We start from the raw sequence: 26,187 nt of genomic DNA, 5'->3' as shown, positions 1-26,187 counted from the left end.
CCGCCTTCCAGTTTGATGTTAGACATATCAGAGGTACCGAAAATGTTGTTGCTGATGGACTCAGCCGTATGTTTCATAACGACGTCGAGACCTACGAACCGGTCGACAATTCATCACCTTCCGAGTCCATACTATCTGGTGTTAATGCCATTTTAACAGATGCTCCCATGCTTTTTAGGGATATTGAGAAATACCAACGTGAAGATCCGACGCTGGCTCCGATAATGGAAACCCTTTCTTCTGGGGAACATGCTGTCCCTTATGTTCTGAGGAATGGTGTTCTATGTTGCCCTTCGAGGCATGATAAGTTGATGAAAGTTGTTGTTCCAGCGGTTCTTGTACCTATGATCTTCAAGTATTATCATGAGACCCCATTAGGAGGGCATCTTGGAATCTTTAAAACCCGTGAAAAGATTCGTGAAATGTTCATCTGGAAAGGTATGGACGGCGAAATTCGTGAACTTGTAAAAGCTTGTAAATCTTGTTTGCTCAGTAAACCCACCATGTCCACCAAGGTAGGCCTTTTGTCTTCGCATCAAGCGTCGCGCCCCATGGAACGCCTGTATATCGATTATGTAGGACCCTTCCCCCAGTCAAAGGGTAATGCCAACAAGTTCATCTTTGTATGCGTAGATGGTTTTACAAGATTTTCGTGGTTATTTCCGACTAAGCTGGCTACCGCTCAGTCTACAATTACTTGCTTAAATTCTATTTTTGCTTCTTTTGGTCCGTGCCAATATGTTGTATCTGATAATGCTAAGGCTTTTACATCTAATCTTTTTCGTAAATTCTGTTTTGAATTGTCCATCTCTCATGTAACTACTTCTGCTTATTACCCTCAACCATCCCTGGCTGAACGGGTTAACCGTAATCTCAGGTCCGCACTTATTGCCTATCATCATGAAGATCATTCCAGGTGGGACACGTCCCTGCATTGGATAGCTTTTGCTTTGAATTCGGCGGTTCATGAATCTCACAAGTTTACTCCAGCTTCTTTGATGTTCAAGTTTGTTCCCAACTCGCCGCTCTCTAACCTCTGGTCTCTGAATGACATTCTACCCGAGACAATAGATCCGGATAACATTAAAGATCTTTGGAAGAAGGCTAAAGCCAATCTTAAGGTATCTCATGAAAAGGTTAGAGAAAAGTATGATCGTGGACGGAGACCCACCACTTTGAAGGTAGGTGACCAGGTGAAGGTCAAGAATTTTGTTCCCGCGGGCAAGCTTGCCCCCAGATTTCATGGGCCATGCATCATTCTCGATTTTCTTACGCCGGTTACATTGTTAGTAAGCAATCCAGCCACCGAGAGGATATTTAGGGTTCACCTGTCCCAGGTGAAACCGGTGTAAATTTTGTGTCAACTTGCTTCATATAATTTGATAGGAATATGAAGGTTATATTTTTTTTTGAGTTCCACTCTTAAGGCATTCTGCTCCTTCTATTTTATTTTATATGTAAGCATTTCTGTAAAACCTCCCCCGATTTGTTAAACTGCCATCCTGTCCTTGCCACGGCCATTACCACGCTCCCGTCTCCTGCTCCACTACACACAGTGGCTGGCTTAGATGAAATGCCATGGATATCTGCACGCCGCTGGCCCCTCAATCTCTCTACATGCCTGTGCCCTCAAAAGAAACATGATGGTCCAACACAATTTTGCCGCCTAGCTTAAATGTTTCAGTGCCCCCGCAGCCGCGCGGCGCTGTGCCGCGGCTGGGTTCGAGGACGGGCCCCCTCGGCCCCAGCGAGGACGACATGTGCACGGCGAGCCGGAGCTCTCCTCCCGGCCTAGGCTGATGTGCGGCGCACGTCCTGCTACTTGCCCGCAGCCTGTATTCCTTCACCGCGGGCGCGGCGTGTTTCAACACCACTGCTCACCTCATAGTGCGGGCGAGCGGTATCTCAGGGTACTTGAGGGGTCCGAGCGGCCTCCTTTGGACGCAAGCTGCAACGGCCGGTCTGGCCATCCAACTTCATCAACCTCAACTACATGGACAGTTACGATAAGCAATGACTACACTCGGGAATTCAACAGCAATATTTGGTGGACATTGCAAAATTTTTCATCACTTTTAAGTATTAAAAGTCTATCTTCGGAATTCTACTTCTACAAACTTAAAAACTTTACTTCATCTGCAACAACAAAATTTTGAAACTAAATCAAACCAAATTAAGAAAATCTTATACATTTTTTTTGGCAATTAATCTCCATATCTACATCAAAACTTGGACCTTGTTTTCAAACAATTTCATGTGTCACCCCGGGAGGAACTTTTGGGGGGGGAGGGCTGTACCGGGAGGTACACCTCCACTCCGCTAATTTAAAATGTGCGCCAGTTGAAACTCCTCTGCTGGAGGAAGTCTGAACTTTATCTACGCTATTAATTCTTTACCTTCTCAGAAGATGTCACCACGTGGAAAAGTTTGAGGTTTTGAACTGTGTCATTTTTGATGTGTTTTTGTTTCACTTGTAGTTAGAAGTGTGAACTTTCTCTTCTAGAGGACACTACTGAAGATCAACAACGGTGCACTCTAGTGCGAAGTGAAAGAACTGTTTTTTGGAGAAAATTTAATTTCAAGAGTTTGTTCTTTGTTAAATTTCTTTCAGTCATTGTTTAAGTTGGCAATATTCACCCCTTCTTTCCCCTTGTGTTGAACCTAACCAATCCCGAATTTCTTAAATTAATTTCTATCCAATCAGATGTATCTTCCCCCAACTTGAATATGTTGCTGTGTCCTACCCAATAAAGTGATTGTGGGCGGGTGTTTTCATTCCCCTAACGCCTAGAAACTTCCGCGAGAGGATTTAAACTGCTGATTTTAGGGTCTCCGGGCCACTTCTGTTCCATCTTTCAGTGTATAAAGTACATAGCAGGAGGCGGGAAGCGCCTCTTTCCTCGGCAGCGGTCATCAATAAGGTAATGGCCGATTAATAAATTCTTTCTTTGCTAGCTCAGCAGTTTAACTCTCGGGGCGGGTGCGAAGCGTTCCACCATGTAACCTTTTCCTAAAATGTAACAATCTTTCTTCTATTCTCTTTTAAGCTACCTTCTGGGATAGAGAGTGCTAACCCTCTCGAGCTCCCACTCTTATTGTTTTGAGGTGAACTTATTTTCTCAACCTATTCTTCGTTAATGTAAAACAAATTGCTCTTTTCTAAAGTCACCTCGGTAGTATGGGATTAGCCCTTGCATTAGTGGCCTAGAGCCAGATTAGGTTTTTTTTAAAAACAAGTGTATTAGGAGTGCAGATTGCCTCCTCTCAAATTGTTATTTTAGAGGTCATGTAATTGCCCCTTTTCATTTAATAGACCTCAGTAGGTTGGGTATTGTACCCCTGTGTCTATGTCCAGTGAGGACAACTTGAAGGTGGAGTTTGGTGTGGCCTGGGAGAGGCTTAAATTTTGAGAGCGAGTGGCTCTTTTGAAAATTAAGTGTTGTATGCCTCGTGGAGGCTTTTCTGTGTAATTTGGAGCAAGGGCTCCTAGGTATGAATGGGGTTTTCTGCCCCTCTGTTAAAACTCGTGTTTGGGGTAAAACTGAGCTGATTGCCCAAGCTGTGTAAAATCAGGGCGCGAAGCCCAATTCCTGTAAATATTGTAACTACCCTTTTTGACTTGCTACTTTGTACCTGCCATGCTTGTTATTTCTTGTTTTTGAAAAGAAAATATAACCTTGTTAAATTTTAAATTAATTTTGCTTTCGTAGCTGGAGACCTATTCACACCCGCACCTTCTTTCACCTCTACCTACCACGGAAAAACTCCGTAACATACTGTAACGCAGATCTTTTATTTGTTTCAAATTTTAAGTTTCATTTCACATTATTTCATTTTACACCAGTTTACTTTCATTTACATTTTGCCAATTTTGTTTAATAAACCATTTTATTTATTTAAATTTGAATTCAGTCTTTGGGTACCGTTATTTAATAGTTTAGTTTACCCCATCTTTCATTTCCTCACCCCCGATCGACGTGTGGCCCAGTAACCCGAGGGATCTACGGACGCACCACCCTTAAGGAAGAAGAGTCTACATGCGGCAGTGGGTATATTTTTAAATGCCATTATTTTTCAGGAGCAGCCGGCGCACATACCAAGAAAGAAGACCACCGCATTTGGGTGCCTCTAGAAGGGCACAGTACATACAGGCCATCTCACTGTCTGATCATCTGGGCATCATTTGTCTTGGCAGGCCGAGGTCCTCTGCGGGCTGTAGGGCCTATGTTCTGTGGGTTTGTTTTTTCTTCGTTGCAAGTTCGTGAGTGATTGATCACGGAGTGTGAGATAGGTATTTCTTGAGAAGTACACTATGGTGAACTGGCGGCAGTGTCGTAGGATAATTGCTGAATGCGACCTTGAGGGTGTATTATTTTGCTGTTTGAGGAAGTGTTTAATTAATTTCCGAGTTACAGGAATTTATTTACAAGGCAAGATGAAGCAATTTTACGTGAACATCTTTTTGAACCAGCGCGTCACATATTGTAGTGTGTCGGTTGAATCAGAGGATTTCTGACAATCTGGTCCACCTCTCCCTAATATTCGAAGGAAATACACTAGTTAAATTAATGAGAGATGGATTTTTACGGCTGGAGGCTATACAGTATAAAGAATATGAGAAATGTAAAACACAATATTTCAATTAAATCGAAAAGTACAAAGCACAGTACTGTGCAAAGAGGATTTTAGAAGCAATTTAGCTGTAGCAACTTCCATGAAAATATACAGTACGTGCATAAGTATTTCGATATTCATATGTAGGACCATAGGTAATGCTTACCCATGGTGCAAGACAAACAGGGAACGTATCAGTTCTCTACCTGCCTGTGTCTGAGCAGACAGTTCGGCATTGTTTATGTTGTGAATATATTAGAAAAGTGGAAAAACTGTTGACGTGGAAAATGTAAGCATTTTGACATAGGAGACTGCACTGATAACTAAGATTTTCTGTTAGATGTAGGTATAATTTTCAAATTTTTTCTTTCATCCAAAGAGTATTACAATGGAGGAAAACAAAAAAGTATTAATTAGGCCTTAGTCAAGCGGTGATTTCTGCGTTGAGGAGGTGCAATAGCCAAACACAAGTTCCAAGAGACTTTGGCCTTTGTAGGCAAATTGTGCACGTTTACAGTAGAGTTTACAACAAGCGGGGAACACTTAAACAAGACTCAATATGGTCGCCCTCGAACTGAAGACTGAGAGACTCACTCGAAGAAAATGTGTCGCCGATCATCGTATCACAGCAGTGGACATAAGAAATGCTTTAGAAGAAGAAAACAAGAACAAACTTCGCCTGGCTACTATCAAAGGGTACTTCAAAGTCCAAGGTTTACTGGGCGAAACACCAAGCGTGAAGCCTCTCATTTCATAAAAGAACAGGAAGGACCGACTCGCCTTTGCTAAGATAGATGTAATCCGGACGAACGAAAAGTGGAAGAAAGTACTTTGGAGCGATTAAAGTAAATCCAAAATGTTCAGTTCTGAGGGAAATTCCTTTTTCTCAGATATCCAGCTATAATTGAAGGCTACATGGATCATTTTTTACATGGGAGCATCGTTGAAAAACATATGGTGCCGTATGCTCATATTTCACCAAGTTGAAAGTCAGGGTTCTTGATTGGCCTAGTGAAAGGCCTGACTTAAAACCAGTTGAACACTTATGGAGTGAATTCAACAGGCGTGTTAAACGTCAAATGTACGCTAACGAGGAGGTATATTTCGAAAGCTTTGATAACAGATAGGGCCAAAATTCCTGTCTCATGCCTTAAACAATGGATTCTTTACCTACTTGGTGTGCAGCAGTTCTACAATCAAACGGTAATGAAGTAACTATGAACTTGAAGAATGTACTTTTTGAGTTATATTTGTCAAAATGCAGGTTTGAACAGCTCAGTCGGTAGAGCGCTGGTCTTATGAGCTCCAGTTGGTGGGTTCGATCCCGGCTGAGACCGGTGGTATTTGTAGGTGCTCAAATACACCAGTCTCGTGTCGGTAGATTTACTAGCATGTAGAAGAACACCTGCGGTACAAAATTTCGGCACCTCTATGTCTCCGAAAACTGTAAAATTAATTCGTGGAACGTAAAACCTATAACACAGTTATTTACCAAAGTAGTTATGGTCTCCATGAATTGATATACATATAATGATTATTGATGTTCACATGATTTCTTGTATATGTAATTGTTTGCTTAGGTGTACAAATGAACTAATGATTTGTGTTGTACAAGTGTAAACATTATGTTAATAAAATAACAGACCAGAGGAATTAAATCTTTTGTCGAATTACTTATGGACGGTACTGTATCTGTTAAAGTCACTGATGATATAAACGATCCGCTGAAAGTAGCTACCATATTGTCACTGTGTTTTTACTAACTCTTCTCAAAATGTAAATAATCATAAGATCAAGTGTAGTGGTAATGATGTAAATAAAAGCCTTGAACTTATATATTGTGCCCTTTTCAAGGCAACAACTGCGGTGAACTCTTCCTTCTTCTGTGCGCCGGCTGCTCCTGTAATAAATGACATGTAAATAATACTCACCGCTGCATGTAGACTCTTCTTCCTCAGTCGTGCCCGTCCGTTATCCCCGGAGAGAGGCCACCCGTAGATCAGGAGTGAGGAAATGAAAAGAGGGGTAAACTAACTAAAATGACGGTACCCAAAGACTGAATAAAATTTAAATAAAAGACTGATTTATTAAATAAAATGCAAAATGCTAAAAGTGAACGTAAACTGAACTAGTGAAAAATGTAAACAAAATGAAATCAATGAAACTAAGAAAATTAAAGATTGAAGATCTGCCTTGCAAACACCATAATCTGCCTAATAAACTGACTGAAGGTCAAACACCTTAATTAACATTACTCCAGACTCTGCTGACACTGTCCTCAAGTTAAATAACATGACTCAGTTTAAAACTCTGGTCAGAAAGACCACCTTCTTGAAATACAAAATTATTACGTAGAAAATATCTCTCAAAATAAATTAAAGTAGCTGAATCATAATAAAGTAAATTAGTTACGTCATCACTCCACTGACTTAAAGGAGTTATCAAATATTTATCACATGTGGCTCATTTGGTAAAATACCCAAATTTAAATAATCATGGACTGCACTAACCAAGTGTATCATATAAGGAATAACTCGAAGAAAAACACAGCCATGAACATCACACTTCATTTCCGACATAACCATTGTCTTATTCAAACACCTCATGATTAAACAAAATAAATTATTGAAATATCAAATCTGAGTGTATCAACCACTCATCTAAATTTTAAACTTCACTTGCATACCTGTGATAGACTGGACTTCTTAAGAGTGAACCAAAATTTAGGCCAAGTGCCTGATGTTAACATATCAAATGATAGCGATCCTTGTACATTAAAATTTCTATTGAAATTTGCCGCTAACTGCATTTCATTATCAACTCATATTTGTGGTACCACTACTAGATGGAGGCAGATGCCATCTTGTTTACCTCATTCATTGCAGCAGTTTTATACAATTTGTTTATTAAAGATCGCTTCATTTTGCAAATAAAAAATGTAGTGGATTTTAAAAAGGTTTGGTAATTACTTAAATGCCTGGTATGAGCATACCACTACTATCATTTCGACTGTGATTTAATCGATGATCCAATAAACCTAACATCTGACAATCTAATTTACATCATTACATCTGTTAACGGAGAAACACTGCTCCGACAAAGAAAATACAGAAATCAAAAACTAGCCTATCTACACCTATCTATTTACATCAAATCAAATATAAATAATTCACATACGCTTGCGTCCTACAAATACACGGTAATAAAGTACACACAGAAAGAAAAACAAACAAACAAACTAGATCCCACCATCGCGGCCTACTGGAAATTAATAAGGATGGAATGCGCAAAAAAAAAAGTCGGAGTCTCCAGAAAAATATACCCCGCTGCGAGTAGCAAAAATATTGCGAATTTGACGGCAATCTCTAATCTCAGACGATAAATGTCTGGACATGATACTATTTAACCTTGATGGACAAATTACTGTTATTTCATGTCATCCATGACTCTACATAATTATCGAAAAACACATTGACTCGTCGCTCTGCTCACATTGTACAATGGCTAGCACTATTTGCCGAACATCTACTTTCCCTGGAATTATTTAAACAAATACAGGCTTCTGCCTACAATCATAACCCATGTCGTAACACATTTAACACTCGTGGTTAAATTCTTCATTTCACAATTCTCTTTACTCATTAATTCTCGACGTCATTATTATTCATTATTCTCACAATACGGCCTCGCTCGTATCCGGCGGGCAAATATCTGTCGTGCACCTTACGACTTCTTACGACAGTTCAAGACATGGTCCAAATCATATTTCCATCATCAACGTAGATCATCAGGGATATTAATCATCTAGCTCGATCTCTCGATCATTCTCTGCTTAACATATCACAAATATCAGAGCTGACTCATCAATGGCACTCACTGTTTCTATATATAAAAAAAATGACGAGATTGCCTCTCAAAACACAGATGTTGAAACATGTGTAACCGCAACTACACAGAAATAAATACTCGCGTCTACCAAAATCGTCGCAAAATACACGGGATAGGTACAATCAAAATCGTCGCAACTGAAGGATGATCCCCCATCATCAAACAAGCTGAAAGCGCAAAGTAGCAAAATATAAACATTGAAATCATCGCGGCGGCGTCTACAAGATCAAAACTCCAACAAAAATATAATTCAAAAATCAACGATCTAATCACATGATAAATAATAATAATAAACTGGCATTACACTCATAGATCAAATATCAAAGCTGCCTAACTGTCAAAGTGACATACTACAGAAATAAATCCAATAAAACACGCAAACAACATCTACCTAAACGAAGTGCACAAATAACCTAGCTGAAAGTGCAACATAACATTATTATTATTATTATTATTATTATTATTATTATTATTATTATTATTATTATTATTATAGTTACAATTATCAACCGTGAATTATTTACAATCCTACCTAATACTCTAAACTACATTGATCATCGATTAATCACAGTCCTACATATTTATTTACATTATTTATTGATGCTCATACCTGTGTGATGGAGGCATGTCGGCTCACCCTCTGGCCTCGGTCATGGTGAAATTAGAATTCCATCTTCACGCTGCTGTGGTATTCCAAATTTTTACACACGCAAATTTGACACATATTTGCCATGCCGTAACACACGTTTATATTAGCATACAACACTCGCATTTTCTCTCACTCCAGTGAAAGTTAGACGATCCCACTGCAGGCTCCTGTTGTGTGGTTGGACGGTCGTCTCGCTGTCTACCTGGAAATCACCTGTTGGTCTGCACGCCGGTCTCTCCGCTTTGTTTACGTCGCAGCTTACAGAACATTAACCCCAACGGAACATAACTGTTTGCCCAAGGTTTGCTACTGCGGCCTTCATTGAAGAAAGTCAATCTCCTCCCTGTCTGTCTTTACTCGTTTCTGTCCGTAAATCTCTCGCTTGCCAAACAGTTTATTGAAATGGTACAAGCAAGCTAAAATACAGTTTATGTTGTGGAGAAAATTTTATGCTGATAACACATGTGAAACTACCCGTGGGTTAGAGAAGTTTTTATGTAATTATGCCGAAAACATGGACTTGTTCCTCTCGACTCGTAATGTGAGTTCATTTAAGTTGAACGTGTAGCTCTTGCCTGTCATCTCTCTGCATAAACAGTAAAAGTTTGTTAAAGTGTTCATTACTGAAATGTTACTCTCCCCAGTAAATAATACAAGGCTTTCTCAAAATGCCCACAAGTGTCTAATCGCTTTTTTTACCAGCCAAAAGTAAAGCTGACTAAATGAATTAGCTGTCTCACCCTGTCACTCTGTCAAACGAAGATTCACTGAGAATACTGAAGAAAAACTGAGACTATTACAGAATCACTGCAAAGACTCTAGAAAACACACTGTCACACTGAGAGTACTCAAGACAACACACTGAGGATTCTCAAGACAACACACACTGAGAGTACTCACGACACTGCCAAGACTCAAGAGACACAATGAGAATTCAAGACACAATGCGAATTCAACCCTCTGGTCGCTGGGTTTTGTGAAGAGTCCTCCCACCACCTAGAAAATAGTTCCGTGGAAGGGATGTGGCGTAGTAATCTAGCCCTCGGGAGCGCTTTATCGTACCTCCGTAGGTTATAGTTTTCAAAATTTATATGCAGAACTTCTTAAATTTTGTCCGACTTACATGTGATATTGCGCCGCGGGAAATGATCACAGGATAATCCACACGACGGCTTGCGTCACTGGTGTTATTTTCTTCCGGTGGACGGCTCCATCCCGCCATGACAGCTCATTCTTCTGGGTCCTCTTACTCCTCCGTGCGAAGTTACATTTTATTAATTAGGCACTAATTAATCACAGATTTGCACTGATAATTCACCAAATATTATAAAGAAGTCAGAACACTGTTTTTCACCACCTCACCGGGCTTCAAATAGCGAAATACTGACTGTAGATTCCCGGTTTTACAGTTCATTCAAATTTAGAATTTTGTGATTGGCTGAGACTTTCGCGCCCTTCATAGCGTGGGTGCTTCCACTTCCTCCCAACGGTTGGCGGGTATTTTCGCTGTCCCTTTTGTCCTAGCTAAGTAGGTCAGGCCTCAACGCGTGATTTTCTCGTGAGAACCAAACAGCAAGTCGCCACTCCTGTGCGGTGTCATAAAATTTATTGGATGGACTCCTTAGGGTGGTTTACAATTTGGTCGTGCTTTGAGAAGAGTTTCATGGATTTTACTTGCCGCCTGACTGGCGCCAGAAAGTTCCTTTGTGACTGCTAGTTTCACATCCTAACTGTGGTATCTCATATGCGAAATATTCAATTTTAATTCGTAAATTAATTAGGTAAATTCGCTTATGGGTGCAATGCTCCCTTACGACGTTAGAAATCTTACGCGATAGTGGAAGATTTCTCAATTCAACCAATGATTACTCATACTTGCAGCCATAAGCGAATGTATACTCCTGACTATGAAGTATACCTCTGCTTATGTCTGAGTTTTCCTCTGATTTCTCTCTCTAAACTCTGGTTCTCCTTCTCGAGGTCATCTGCAATCTGTTTCATGACTGCTAGTATCTCAGCTGAGCTCTGTTCGCATTCCGGACAATTCTCTTCTGTTTGTTGACCTGTCTCAATCTTAAAATAACTGTCGTCTCCTGGGTTCGTTGATAGGGTTTCCTGGTCATCTTCTTCTTCTGCTTCGGTACACGGGTCATCATCATCATCTTCTTCTTCCGTGCCGGAACTTGTGTCTTCTCCTGCGTTTGAGCTCCTTGGTTTTTCCACGAGATTCACTTGAGCTGCGCCTGGTGCTATTCTATATATTTTATGATTGGCTGCATTCATAACCATTTCATTTTCTCCATCTAAACTTCTAATTTTATATGCATTGTTTTGCATATCTTGAACAATGCGGTAAGGACCGATGTACAATGGTGCGAATTTTGCGTAATACTTCCTTTCAGGATCGGAGATGGCTGGTCTACGGATCAATACCATTTCACCTACTCTTAATGGCTTGTGATACTTTCTCCTTCGAACCCTTCTCAGCCTGCGGTCAGCTTGCTCTCTTAAGCGCTCCTGTACCTGTTGTGTACACACTTCCGGAGATAATAGGGGTTCTGGCGGACAATTGACGACTGGATTCCATGGCCTGGCCGGTTGTAAGCCATTATGCACTGTGGCCGGGATCTTCGCTGTTGCTTCATGGACCGTATTATTTATGCAGTCAGTGATCAATGGGAGAATATCGACCCATCGCCAATGCTGTTCTGGGATGTAAATTCTGCTGAATTTTGCGATGACTTTCATTACTCTTTCTGCCGGGTTCGACTCTGGGTGACGTGTTGAACTCAGAACATGCTGTATTCCTAGTTGCCGTAAACCTGTTTTGAATTCTGCGGAGGTGAACTGTGTTCCGTGATCTGTTAATAATTTCTCCGGTTTTCCCATGGCCGGAATTATTTCCCTATTAATGCATCTTAAAACTGACCTGGTATTGGCCTTTTGCATTGGAGAAAGATTTGTAAATTTCGAAAATACATCCATGGTGACTAATATGAACTGGTTGCCTCTCCGTGATTTCGGGATTTTTCCAATATGGCTGAGCTGTCCGATGGAGTCCTTAATTCCAATTCGGAGGATATTCTTTCTTCCTAGCACCAGTTTCTTTATGTACGGGTGCTTCTGGGTTTAGTGGCCTGCTATTCTGGGTTTCTCTCCTGGCTGGCTGCTGGAATTCGAGGCTTTCGGCTCCCGTGATATCCGGATTCATGTCTTGGGATTCGATTGCCTGTTTCCACGGGTCACGCTGCTGTTTATTATTCAGGTCATTGATATATCGGCGCCCCTCTTGATATCTCGGGTCCGAGTTCCTATCTCGCTGGTAATTTCTTCTCTCGTTCCATCTTCTTTCGGGGTCGCGATAATAAGGCCTATCTCTTCCTCGATCTTCCCATCGCCTTCTATCTCGTGAGAGGTACCTCCTTTGGTATAGCTGCCTGTCCTGGTATCTCGGACACCTGTCTGGATAATTAGGTCTTCTATACCACGGACGTTGGGTTTCTTCCTCCTGGCGTCTCGTGTTCATATCTCGCCGCGGTACAGCACCTGAATTCGGGCCGTTTACCTGCGCGTTGCCTCGTGCATTCTCACTTGTGGCATTAGCTAGGTACGCCCTATGTTCCTGCATCTGCCTAGTCACTCTCTGCGGTACATTACTAGTGGTTGTGGCGTCTAGCTCCCTTAAAATTGCCTCAACTTGAGGTGGATCATCTACCCTCGCCGTAATGAGCATTCGCTGCACGTCCGACGGAAATTGCTTGATTATTGTCTGCACGATTTCTGCGTCAGACACAGGAGAGTCTAATTGTCTAAGTTTCACGAGCTGTGTTAAGAAGAAGTCTAGGTAGCGTGTGGGCTGTGTCGACATGTACTTGCGAGTGTACAGGTCCATTCTGAGTGCTTGTTGTGTGGACAAGGACCAGTACCTTTCGAGGAAAGCCTTCTCGAAATCATCGAATGTCTTAAAGGTATCCACGAAACCATAATACCAGGTCTTCGCCTGTCCCTCTAGATATTTTTCTACAATACGTAGTTTCTTGTCTTCTGGGGCTTTAATATCTTGGAAATATTGTTTCAATTCCCTAAGATATACTTTTGGGGTAATTTGTGACGTTCCACTAAATTTCTTTGGTTGATCGTCACTCGTACGCACAATGTTTATGATCTGGGTCGAAGCTTCAGTTCTTTCTGTACTTTCCGGTATTGTCCTTTCCACGTTAAATACTTGTGTTATCGGCTCGCTCTCTGTCTGCTCACGCTGCGGCTATATCCTAATTTCTCTGGCTACCTGTGACTCGGCTGTTTGCTTGTCTACTAACAGCTTGACTAAGGTCGACAGGTTTTCGCCCTGGGTCTTGATTGCCTGGATTTTTCCCTCTATGACCTCGTTAAATTCCTGTCTTATTAACTGCCCACTGAGTGTAATCTCACCCTCAGTCTCTGCTATCTTATCCGACAGTTCTGTTAACCTCTTTGATATGTCCTGGGTCTCCGACTTTAGGGTCATGATTTCGTGGCTTGTTTTCTCCTGAGTCTCTCCAACCTGCACGCATACTTTATTCATTTCTTTCCTAGTCTCGTCCTCAATTTCATCTATTCGTTCTTCCAGGAGTATGATACCTCGAGCTAAATCCTTGCCCTGATCTTGCACCATCACCCTGGTTTCCCTCATACTTTCCTCAACAGTCGCGCTGTGGCTGTCTAACTGTTCTTGTATTTGTGCTTGTGCATCGGCTAACTTCTTTATTTCTTCCATTGTCTCCTGCCTGTTCGCATTACACGCCTGCATGAGTTTATCCTGGTTTTCCCGTAACTCTTTCTTCAATTCAACCTGGCTCTTTATGAATTTTTCCTCGAGCTTTATCTCACACTGTTTGAATTCTTCTAAGACCTGTCCTTGGACTGCCTCTACTTTATTTGCAAGTTCGGCCTGGCTACTTTCAATCTTATTTACAAGCTCTACCTGGCTGGATTTTAATTCGCCTTGTGTGGTTTTTAACTCGTTAGCTAACTCTACCTGGCTGGATTTTAATTCGCCTTGTGTGGTTTTTAATTCGTTAGCTAATTCGGCCTGGCTACTTTCTATCTTATTCGATAGTTCGGCATGACTAGATTTCAACTCACTAGTCGTTACGCTTAGATCGTTAATTGTTTTTATCAACATGTCCCACTGCTCCTGACTAATCGACATTTTATATGCTGAGAGAAACGACTGAGACCTTCAGGCTCCCCAACAATACTTCCAACACATGCAAGACACAGTAATCACCAATACAAAACAATTTTATCCTAAATTTGGATAAAATTATACAAAACATGTCATTTATAGTTAATACCACTACTTGTCAAACAGTACTATCACAGCATTCATATTTATCAACACTCAGTAAATCTATGTTCATGGCTGTCAGTCTGGGTACAAAATAAATTAAATGTAAAATGCAAAGTCCCGGGGATAAGCAAATCTGGCCCCAAAGGTGGGCGCCACGCTTTTCACTCCTCACTCCGGCCCCTGTGCCCTTTTCAAGGCAACAACTGCGGTGAACTCTTCCTTCTTCTGTGCGCCGGCTGCTCCTGTAATAAATGACATGTAAATAATATTCACCGCTGCATGTAGACTCTTCTTCCTCAGTCGTGCCCGTCCGTTATCCCCGGAGAGAGGCCACCCGTAGATCAGGAGTGAGGAAATGAAAAGAAGGGTAAACTAACTAAAATGACGGTACCCAAAGACTGAATAAAATTTAAATAAAAGACTGATTTATTAAATAAAATGCAAAATGCTAAAAATGAACGTAAACTGAACTAGTGAAAAATGTAAACAAAATGAAATCAATGAAACTAAGAAAATTAAAGATTGAAGATCTGCCTTGCAAACACCATAATCTGCCTAATAAACTGACTGAAGGTCAAACACCTTAATTAACATTACTCCAGACTCTGCTGACACTGTCCTCAAGTTAAATAACATGACTCAGTTTAAAACTCTGGTCAGAAAGACCACCTTCTTGAAATACAAAATTATTACGTAGAAAATATCTCTCAAAATAAATTAAAGTAGCTGAATCATAATAAAGTAAATTAGTTACGTCATCACTCCACTGACTTAAAGGAGTTATCAAATATTTATCACATGTGGCTCATTTGGTAAAATACCCAAATTTAAATAATCATGGACTGCACTAACCAAGTGTATCATATAAGGAATAACTCGAAGAAAAACAGCCATGAACATCACACTTCATTTCCGACATAACCATTGTCTTATTCAAACACCTCATGATTAAACAAAATAAATTATTGAAATATCAAATCTGAGTGTATCAACCACTCATCTAAATTTTAAACTTCACTTGCATACCTGTGATAGACTGGACTTCTTAAGAATGAACCAAAATTTAGGCCAAGTGCCTGATGTTAACATATCAAATGATAGCGATCCTTGTACATTAAAATTTCTATTGAAATTTGCCGCTAACTGCATTTCATTATCAACTCATATTTGTGGTACCACCACTAGATGGAGGCAGATGCCATCTTGTTTACCTCATTCATTGCAGCAGTTTTATACAATTTGTTTATTAAAGATCGCTTCATTTTGCAAATAAAAAATGTAGTGGATTTTAAAAAGGTTTGGTAATTACTTAAATGCCTGGTATGAGCATACCACTACTATCATTTCGACTGTGATTTAATCGATGATCCAATAAACCTAACATCTGACAATCTAATTTACATCATTACATCTGTTAACGGAGAAACACTGCTCCGACAAAGAAAATACAGAAGTCAAAAACTAGCCTATCTACACCTATCTATTTACATCAAATCAAATATAAATAATTCACATACGCTTGCGTCCTACAAATACACGGTAATAAAGTACACACAGAAAGAAAAACAAACAAACAAACTAGATCCCACCATCGCGGCCTACTGGAAATTAATAAGGATGGAATGCGCAAAAAAAAGTCGGAGTCTCCAGAAAAGTATACCCCGCTGCGAGTAGCAAAAATATTGCGAATTTGACGGCAATCTCTAATCTCAGACGATAAATGTCTGGACATGATACTATTTAACCTTGATGGACAAATTACTGTTATTTCATGTCATCCATGACTCTACATAATTATCGAAAAACACATTGACTCGTCACTCTGCTCACATTGTACAATGGCTAGCACTATTTGCCGAACATCTACTTTCCCTGGAATTATTTAAACAAATACAGGCTTCTGCCTACAATCATAACCCATGTCGTAACACATTTAACACTCGTGGTTAAATTCTTCATTTCACAATTCTCTTTACTCATTAATTCTCGACGTCATTATTATTCATTATTCTCACAATACGGCCTCGCTCGTATCCGGCGGGCAAATATCTGTCGTGCACCTTACGACTTCTTACGACAGTTCAAGACATGGTCCAAATCATATTTCCATCATCAACGTAGATCATCAGGGATATTAATCATCTAGCTCGATCTCTCGATCATTCTCTGCTTAACATATCACAAATATCAGAGCTGACTCATCAATGGCACTCACTGTTTCTATATATATAAAAAAATGACGAGATTGCCTCTCAAAACACAGATGTTGAAACATGTGTAACCGCAACTACACAGAAATAAATACTCGCGTCTACCAAAATCGTCGCAAAATACACGGGATAGGTACAATCAAAATCGTCGCAACTGAAGGATGATCCCCCATCATCAAACAAGCTGAAAGCGCAAAGTAGCAAAATATAAACATTGAAATCATCGCGGCGGCGTCTACAAGATCAAAACTCCAACAAAAATATAATTCAAAAATCAACGATCTAATCACATGATAAATAATAATAATAAACTGGCATTACACTCATAGATCAAATATCAAAGCTGCCTAACTGTCAAAGTGACATACTACAGAAATAAATCCAATAAAACACGCAAACAACATCTACCTAAACGAAGTGCACAAATAACCTAGCTGAAAGTGCAACATAACATTATTATTATTATTATTATTATTATTATTATTATTATTATTATTATTATTATTATAGTTACAATTATCAACCGTGAATTATTTACAATCCTACCTAATACTCTAAACTACATTGATCATCGATTAATCACAGTCCTACATATTTATTTACATTATTTATTGATGCTCATACCTGTGTGATGGAGGCATGTCGGCTCACCCTCTGGCCTCGGTCATGGTGAAATTAGAATTCCATCTTCACGCTGCTGTGGTATTCCAAATTTTTACACACGCAAATTTGACACATATTTGCCATGCCGTAACACACGTTTATATTAGCATACAACACTCGCATTTTCTCTCACTCCAGTGAAAGTTAGACGATCCCACTGCAGGCTCCTGTTGTGTGGTTGGACGGTCGTCTCGCTGTCTACCTGGAAATCACCTGTTGGTCTGCACGCCGGTCTCTCCGCTTTGTTTACGTCGCAGCTTACAGAACATTAACCCCAACGGAACATAACTGTTTGCCCAAGGTTTGCTACTGCGGCCTTCATTGAAGAAAGTCAATCTCCTCCCTGTCTGTCTTTACTCGTTTCTGCCCGTAAATCTCTCGCTTGCCAAACAGTTTATTGAAATGGTACAAGCAAGCTAAAATACAGTTTATGTTGTGGAGAAAATTTTATGCTGATAACACATGTGAAACTACCCGTGGGTTAGAGAAGTTTTTATGTAATTATGCCGAAAACATGGACTTGTTCCTCTCGACTCGTAATGTGAGTTCATTTAAGTTGAACGTGTAGCTCTTGCCTGTCATCTCTCTGCATAAACAGTAAAAGTTTGTTAAAGTGTTCATTACTGAAATGTTACTCTCCCCAGTAAATAATACAAGGCTTTCTCAAAATGCCCACAAGTGTCTAATCGCTTTTTTTACCAGCCAAAAGTAAAGCTGACTAAATGAATTAGCTGTCTCACCCTGTCACTCTGTCAAACGAAGATTCACTGAGAATACTGAAGAAAAACTGAGACTATTACAGAATCACTGCAAAGACTCTAGAAAACACACTGTCACACTGAGAGTACTCAAGACAACACACTGAGGATTCTCAAGACAACACACACTGAGAGTACTCACGACACTGCCAAGACTCAAGAGACACAATGAGAATTCAAGACACAATGCGAATTCAACCCTCTGGTCGCTGGGTTTTGTGAAGAGTCCTCCCACCACCTAGAAAATAGTTCCGTGGAAGGGATGTGGCGTAGTAATCTAGCCCTCGGGAGCGCTTTATCGTACCTCCGTAGGTTATAGTTTTCAAAATTTATATGCAGAACTTCTTAAATTTTGTCCGACTTACATGTGATATTGCGCCGCGGGAAATGATCACAGGATAATCCACACGACGGCTTGCGTCACTGGTGTTATTTTCTTCCGGTGGACGGCTCCATCCCGCCATGACAGCTCATTCTTCTGGGTCCTCTTACTCCTCCGTGCGAAGTTACATTTTATTAATTAGGCACTAATTAATCACAGATTTGCACTGATAATTCACCAAATATTATAAAGAAGTCAGAACACTGTTTTTCACCACCTCACCGGGCTTCAAATAGCGAAATACTGACTGTAGATTCCCGGTTTTACAGTTCATTCAAATTTAGAATTTTGTGATTGGCTGAGACTTTCGCGCCCTTCATAGCGTGGGTGCTTCCACTTCCTCCCAACGGTTGGCGGGTATTTTCGCTGTCCCTTTTGTCCTAGCTAAGTAGGTCAGGCCTCAACGCGTGATTTTCTCGTGAGAACCAAACAGCAAGTCGCCACTCCTGTGCGGTGTCATAAAATTTATTGGATGGACTCCTTAGGGTGGTTTACAATTTGGTCGTGCTTTGAGAAGAGTTTCATGGATTTCACTTGCCGCCTGACTGGCGCCAGAAAGTTCCTTTGTGACTGCTAGTTTCACATCCTAACTGTGGTATCTCATATGCGAAATATTCAATTTTAATTCGTAAATTAATTAGGTAAATTCGCTTATGGGTGCAATATATATACCAAACCGAAACCATACCCCGTAGCGCAACAGCCCTGAAGGGTCTTGGGCTACCAAGCGACCGCTGCTCATCCCGAAGGCCTGCAGATTATGAGGTGACGTGTGGTCAGCACGGCGAATCCTCTCGGCCGTTATTCTTGGTTTTCTCGACCGGGTGAACTTATAAATAATATTGTGTTATCGACAATGTTATGCACAATAGTGTGATGAGTCAGTGTTCTTGAAACCGATGACAGAAACCGAAGTGAAAATCATAATAAGGAACTTAGAAAACAGAAGTAGTTGTGTTTAGGATGAAATTTCACCGTGGATCTTGGGAATGACGTGAGTGAATTTGTTGGTCCTGATATACAAACATTGAGGCGAGAACATGTGAATTTGGTATCAAGCCCATAGCACTAAAACCTTCCTTGTGTTCTCTTTCAAGCCATTATTACTAGAGACGAGAATTATAGGCACTAAAAACAGTTAAAATAGGCAGGCATATAGGCTCTTTAATTAGCCAAAATAGGCATGTAAATAGGCACTAACGTGTAAAATAGGCAACAAAATAGCCATGAAAAAATTCTTAATTTAATAACACTCAATTGTTATAAAAGGAATTTACAGCAAGCAACTTTTCAATGTTTTCCAGTCAAAATATTGTTCTTCTGTCATGCAGAATGATTTTGTACCGAGGGAGAGATCTCTCAACATCACATGAAGTGATCAGACAAAACTTCAAGGAAGTCACTTCATCTGGTTTTAGTTCAGTTGTTTCATCTACCTCACTTCATAACACCCTGGCTACTTAACCATCACTTTCCATCCTGGATTCCGCTGCAGGACCCTATCGAACTTCTTGCCGACAGCGCCTACCTTCCCAGAAGTTCGGTCTAAACTTCCCCTGACTTCTTCAACAATCCTAAATGACATGCCACTTCTCCAGCTCGGTGATTGCTGCCGACAGCTTGTTGAATTTTGTTCCCCCTATGGGCTGGAGGGGGAGGGGGGTAGAATAGCACCCACGGTATCCCCTGCCTGTCGTAAGAGGCGACTAAAAGGAACCGCAGGAGCTCTCAACTTAGGAGCGTCAGTTGGCGACCACGTGGCTCTTAGCTGAGTCCCGTTATTGCTTCCACTTACTTGTGCCAGGCTCCTCACTTTCATCTATCGTATCTGACCTTCCTTGGTCAACTCTTCTTCTTTTCCGACCCCGACGGTGTTAGAGCATTCGAGGTCCTTCGTGACCCTTGTCTTCCTTTGGCCGATGCCTAGGAATGGGAGGGAAGTGGCTGTTTCCTTAATTAAGGTACAGACTCAGCATTTTCCTGGTGTGTAAATGGGAAACCACGGAAAACTATCTTCAGGGCTGCCGACAGGGGGTTCGAACCCACTATCTCCCGGATGCAAGCTCACAACCGCGCGCCCCCAACCGCACGGCTTACTCGCCCGGTAAAAGAAGACTATTGGAGATTAAGTTTCCAGAAGTACGAAACTTTAAAGTAAGAACAAGGGAATTGGTAATTTACATGGAAATACAGTATGTCCTCAAAGATTTTTCAGTTATAATATGGCAGTATCGTGTGTAGTTCACCGGGTGAAAAATTATAAAAATGACGTGAAACGATACCTGAGTAGCGTAGAGGAGATATCCTTCCCTTATGATTGCCAGGGAGCCACCAAGATACCCCTAGCAGTATTCTTTTTTATATAGAATTAAAATGGAGGCACTATAAATCTCAGATTTGTGAACATTTTGTTGCTATTCGCCGGCTTTGGTCAGCCAGGTCAGCTGTCATGAAGACTATTTTCCGTTGAATGTAATAGATCCTGCATCATGTGTGCCCACAAGGCTGCCACCGTCGTTAAAAATGGGGAAAACCGCATAATTTGAAATTGTCGTGGCAGGCGCCCATAACCTTACTTTTTGTCACAATTTAGCAAGACTCTAGAGGGGATGCTAGAGGCTTGTTGGCTGCTTTGCGGCCCTAACCTGGAAACTTAGGCCACCAAAACACTCTTTGCATGCGTCCAGCACAACGGTTACTAACTGGACCTCACCAATCCAGACCAACGGTCTTTTCACTGGCCTGGTCTTCTAAATATAGCGTTGGCAACCTTGTAAAACACTCTGTGACATCGTCCTAGCCGCGCCATATTGGATCTGCAACCTATGTTTCGCGAAGGCTTAGCGGAACCGTAATAGAGTTCACTAGAGGTTACACATAGCGCTGTGAAAGTTATGATTTAAAAAAAAATTCATTTCGGTTGTAAATCTCCATTTTCACAGGAAATGAATTACATTTCAAATTACCAACTTTTAATTTTCATCCACTCTGTGAATACAGACCACTTGCGTTCTAACTGCTCCTTCAATAATTAAATGTTTGTTTAAATTTTAGCGATGTAAATGATTGAAAATTCACGACTAATACAGCATTGCAACAAAACAACTTTCCACAATACATAAATTAATAGGCCTATAAATGTTTCAATGAAATACGATCGTAGTTCCATAGTGAAATTGTTATCCCCTGTAATCCACTGCTTCAGCCAGTAGGACTTCGACGATTTTTATTTGGGCATTGCCGCAGACACACTTATTTTTCTTCTTCTCCACAATAAATCACAACACGTTCTGAAGGTAAAGCGTACTCGTACAACAGTTCACATCGTGAGGGAGGTACAGGGGACATGGGTTGTGCAACATAGTTGGACGATTGGTTCTCGCATATGTCTTAGGAGGTTGGAGGGGTTGAAGGCTTCGAGGTCAAATTGTTGTTTCTCCTGATGGAAATTTCCCAAGAACTATTTCTGGTGACTACCAAGAATTCCGAATTTTGTTCGTGGGGTAAACAGATATTCAGAAATGTATAAACATTTATGTTTATTTCTGCTTAAATACAGTACATAGGAACTTGAAGTCCGGAACTTATCTTAATTATGACCTCTTGTCTCTCCATTCTAGCACAGAATGCGATGCGTTGAAAAACCGTTGCTCTGTCATGGCGCGAGTCGAACTGGCTAGCCATTCCGTTGACCTTTCACTACGCCACGCTCCCTGCCCTGGTTAGATCAATGACACACTGTATTTTTACTAATAGGTGTTCTATTTTTACTGCTCCCGTTATTATTATTAACATTATTATTATTATTATTATTATTATTATTATTATTATTATTATTATTATTATTATTACTATCCTCTTATTAGAATTATTTCGTAATCCATGCAAGGGCTCTTAACGAGCATCTAATTGGCTGCCTATTTTCGCTTACTTAAACCCTTTTGGAACAGTACTTGCATTTTATTATTACTATAGTTTTTACTTTTATTATTATTATTATTATTTAATTTCATTCTTTTTCAAGTATAGTAATGTTTTCTGTTTTTAGTTAGTTTATAAATTTATTAGGCCCCTACTCAAAATTAGTTTCGACAGATTGAAGAACCTAACAGTTAAGAATAAAGCTTTCCAGCTTTCCAGAAATGTCAACCCCGGTTTGTCTTCCCATAGTACTTTCCGATCCACCGCTTTTTCCTGCTGACGTCGTATAGGTACTTCGCCATTCACCTTAAAAAGGAGTAAATGGCGTTCACTAAACCCTTCTCTGTCAATGCAAACTGCAACTCTCATGCTCATGTGTTGTTTGAATTCTCAGCTCAGTGCACAACAGAAATCTATGTACTGTGTGTTATGGCACTTACCCTTCCTTACTTTGATGAAACCGTTCTCTTGTTAGAGGATCAACAGTCATTTTGTCTGCCCGTACTTCGGGAAAATTCCTACGTCGCTTTTCCTCCCCTTAATGTATTTTCGACGGTTTGAGACTTCTTAGATATTCAAAAGGTGTTACCAAGTACTCGCCGCAACTGTATCTGAAGACTCCAGAAGTACTCTGATGAAGTGTTATGACCATATTAATTTGGCGCTGACTAAACATTCTTCAAGTCTCCTTTCTTACTTGTGTCTTCCACATAGAGATAGAAGAAAGGATCGAACGAGTGGCTGCGCGGTTTGAGTCGCGCAGCTGTTAGCTTGCATTCGGAAGACAGTGAGTTCGAACCCCACTGTCGGCAGCCCTGAAGATGGTTTCCCGTAGTTCCCCGTCATCACACCAGCAAATATTGGAGCTGTACCTTAGTTAATATAACCACGCCCACTCCCTTTCCTACCCTACGTCCGTGAATCGTTAAACTAATTGAAAAAGAATATTTGATGGTAGATTAGGCGTGTATATATATTTCTCATATAAATACATGAAATTGTGGAGGGATAATTGATGTTATTCCTGCCAGGTTGTAGTGCCAGAAAGTTTTGGTTAATCAATGCATATTCAATCTGCGTACAAGATGTACCTAAATTCCTGTTACACACTTGGAAATCTTGTGGAAGGGATCGCATATATAACATTTTGAACAGGAACCCACATTCGCGATGGTACTATTTCCCCGCTACAAGCAGAACACTAACAATCATTTAAATGCTTCACGTCTGCTGTGTCAATGAGCGGAGCGGTGTAGTGTTATTGCATCCTCTTGTAAGAACATACAAGAATAGCCGAATTTACGAGACCCCAGTGGTGTCAGAGGAAGATGTGTTTGAGCGGATTGTCGAAGTGGTGGATGTTCGACTGTCAGGTGTTTTTGACAGAGTGGTCCGGAACATACTGTAATACGCAGGTACAATATTTGTATCGAAGTATCCTTTCAGAACGTAATAATTTTATAAGAATAATAATCATATATCATCAGCCAGCGAGTGAGGGATTTTTACGTCATTTCGGCTGTCTGGAAGTCAATTTCGACATTTCGTTTCACCCTGCCAAATGATAGAGAAATCAGAATTCGATTGGATGAAAAATAAACCTTAGGTAGGCTATAATGTTTGTTGTGGATATCGACAGGGTTTATATCTATAAGACGTGATCAGAAAGTTTCCGTTTGACAGCGTTGCTGCAGCGGACATGCGACGAAGCGCACCTCCGATGCGGGTACATTGGCACGGACATTTAGGAAAAGGGATTAGTGTCGCAGTTGTGTCGTGCCGAGGTGCGTGCGTGAAATATGGCCACGTGAACTATGGCGAAGTTATTACCAAATGCGTCCAAAGAGGACCAGTGGGCTGTTATTCTGTTCTTTGCTGCCGAAGGAAAAACACCGGTGGACATCCATCGGAGAATGAAGACCGCGTATGGGGCAGCATGTCTGTAGAAAAACACCGTTGTGGAATGGTGCACCAACTTCCATGCGGGAAGCGTTTCGACACTAGACGCCGGTCGATCAGCGAGGCCAGGCTCATCGATTACGGACAACAACAAGCGGGGGGTGGATGAGGCGATTAGAACGGACCGGTGCATAAACTAAAGTCCTGATCTCTCCCCATGCGATTATTACGCCTTCCGTCTCCTCAAAAAGGCCCTGAAATGTTGACAATTCCTGTCGGAGAAGGATGTGCACCAGGCGGTTACGGACTTCGTAACGCAGCAGGACACGGTGTTTTACCACACGGGGATCTTCAACCTGGTGCGTCGGTGAGATGAGAGCCTCATTGCTCACGGCGATTTTGCCTGATTGGCATCCCGATTCAGGACTGTACGGCCGTCGAACGGAAACTTTTTGATCACCCCTTATACATTATTTTAACAATAATTTAAATTCTGATAAAATAATGAATGCCAGGAACATACAGTACCATGGGTTATTTCCTTTTCTTGAGTGACTATACATGATATCAATCCGCGAAACATGAAAGAAAATAATGAATTTGTTTTTTTCCTGTTTATCCAAAAATATGTATCAGTGAATAGCTCACATTGATAGGACTATTTTTGAATAAATTATCTCAGTCTTAGTTACCTTGTAGACATAGCGGTTTCGTTCCTCGTACTCCATCTGGTGCTTGTTGCTGGGCTCTATAAGTCTGCCATCCCCTCGCTCCCAGTACCGCAGTGGGTCAGGGTAGGCTTCAATGTCGCATTCCAGCACAGCTGTTGAACCATTCGCCACGCCAACTAGTTGGTTCTGGATCGTGATCAGAGGGGGGACTGCAACAGACCAATATCAAACACAATGTTAAAACAAATTTCCGGTACTCAGTAGCTGGCGCTGGTGATCCAAACTAGTCTCTTGTACGGAATATCAGTAGTTTGACCTCTATTTCATGACATATCATTCACGTCGTTGTTAGGTATTCCTTTGGATAATATTTTTAGTATTCTAATTAACTTACAGAGAGTTTTTGCCGACAGGAGTACTGACTACAGTTCTTTTTCTTTCTTTTGTTTACAATATGCTTTACGTCGCACCGACACAGATAAATCTTATGGCGACGATGGGACAGGAAAGGACTAGCAGTTGGAAGGAAGCGGCCGTGGCCTTAATTAAGGTACAACCCCAGCCTTTGCCTGGTGTGAAAGTGGAAAACCACAGAAACCATCTTCAGGGCTGCCGACTGTGGGGTTCGAACGCTCTATCTCCCGACTACAAGCTCACAGCCGGGCGACCCTAACCGCACGGCCACTTGCTCGGTACTGACTATAGTTAACACTGGCGTTGTCTGCTGTAAGAATGAAACATAAAAATTTGCACGCAGTTTGTCCAGGTGACGAACATTCAGAACATTCGCATTTCAGTAGCCGAGGCCACACGATATTCTTCGCCTTCCTGCCCTTGTACCTGTTACCTGGGGCCGACACTTTGAATGGATGTAGCCCTTTTTAAGGTCCTATGCGGAGGAATATAATTATCATAGCGTGTTTCTGTGGTGCTTTTTAGCGTGATGTTATGGGTAAATAAATATGTTTATTCAAACGAACATAGACGACCAGCCCCCGACTAAGACGAATTAACCAGAAAAGTTAAAGTACCCTATCAGGCCGAGAAACGAACCCAGGGCCCTTTGAACCGAAGGAGAGTATGCTGACCATTCGGTCAAGAAGCCGGATATACATTATTATTATTATTATTATTATTATTATTATTATTATTATTATTATTATTATTATTATTATTATTATTATTATTATTATTATTATT

The 26,187-nt window shown here is 40.9% G+C and overlaps 1 protein-coding gene across 1 annotated transcript in view; it reads right to left on the bottom strand.

The window, feature by feature from the left end:
• LOC136863509 (uncharacterized) overlaps nt 1-26,187 on the bottom strand; it is a 931,909-nt gene that overhangs the window by 379,151 nt on the left and 526,571 nt on the right. The window contains exon 8 of the mRNA XM_068225974.1: nt 25,009-25,196. Coding sequence (XP_068082075.1) covers nt 25,009-25,196 — 188 coding nt within the window. The remainder of the gene's footprint in view (nt 1-25,008; nt 25,197-26,187) is intronic.

Source organism: Anabrus simplex, chromosome 2 (assembly GCF_040414725.1).
Source record: "Anabrus simplex isolate iqAnaSimp1 chromosome 2, ASM4041472v1, whole genome shotgun sequence".
NCBI classification, from domain to species: domain Eukaryota; kingdom Metazoa; phylum Arthropoda; class Insecta; order Orthoptera; family Tettigoniidae; genus Anabrus; species Anabrus simplex.
This window is presented reverse-complemented; position numbering and strand designations above follow the sequence as displayed.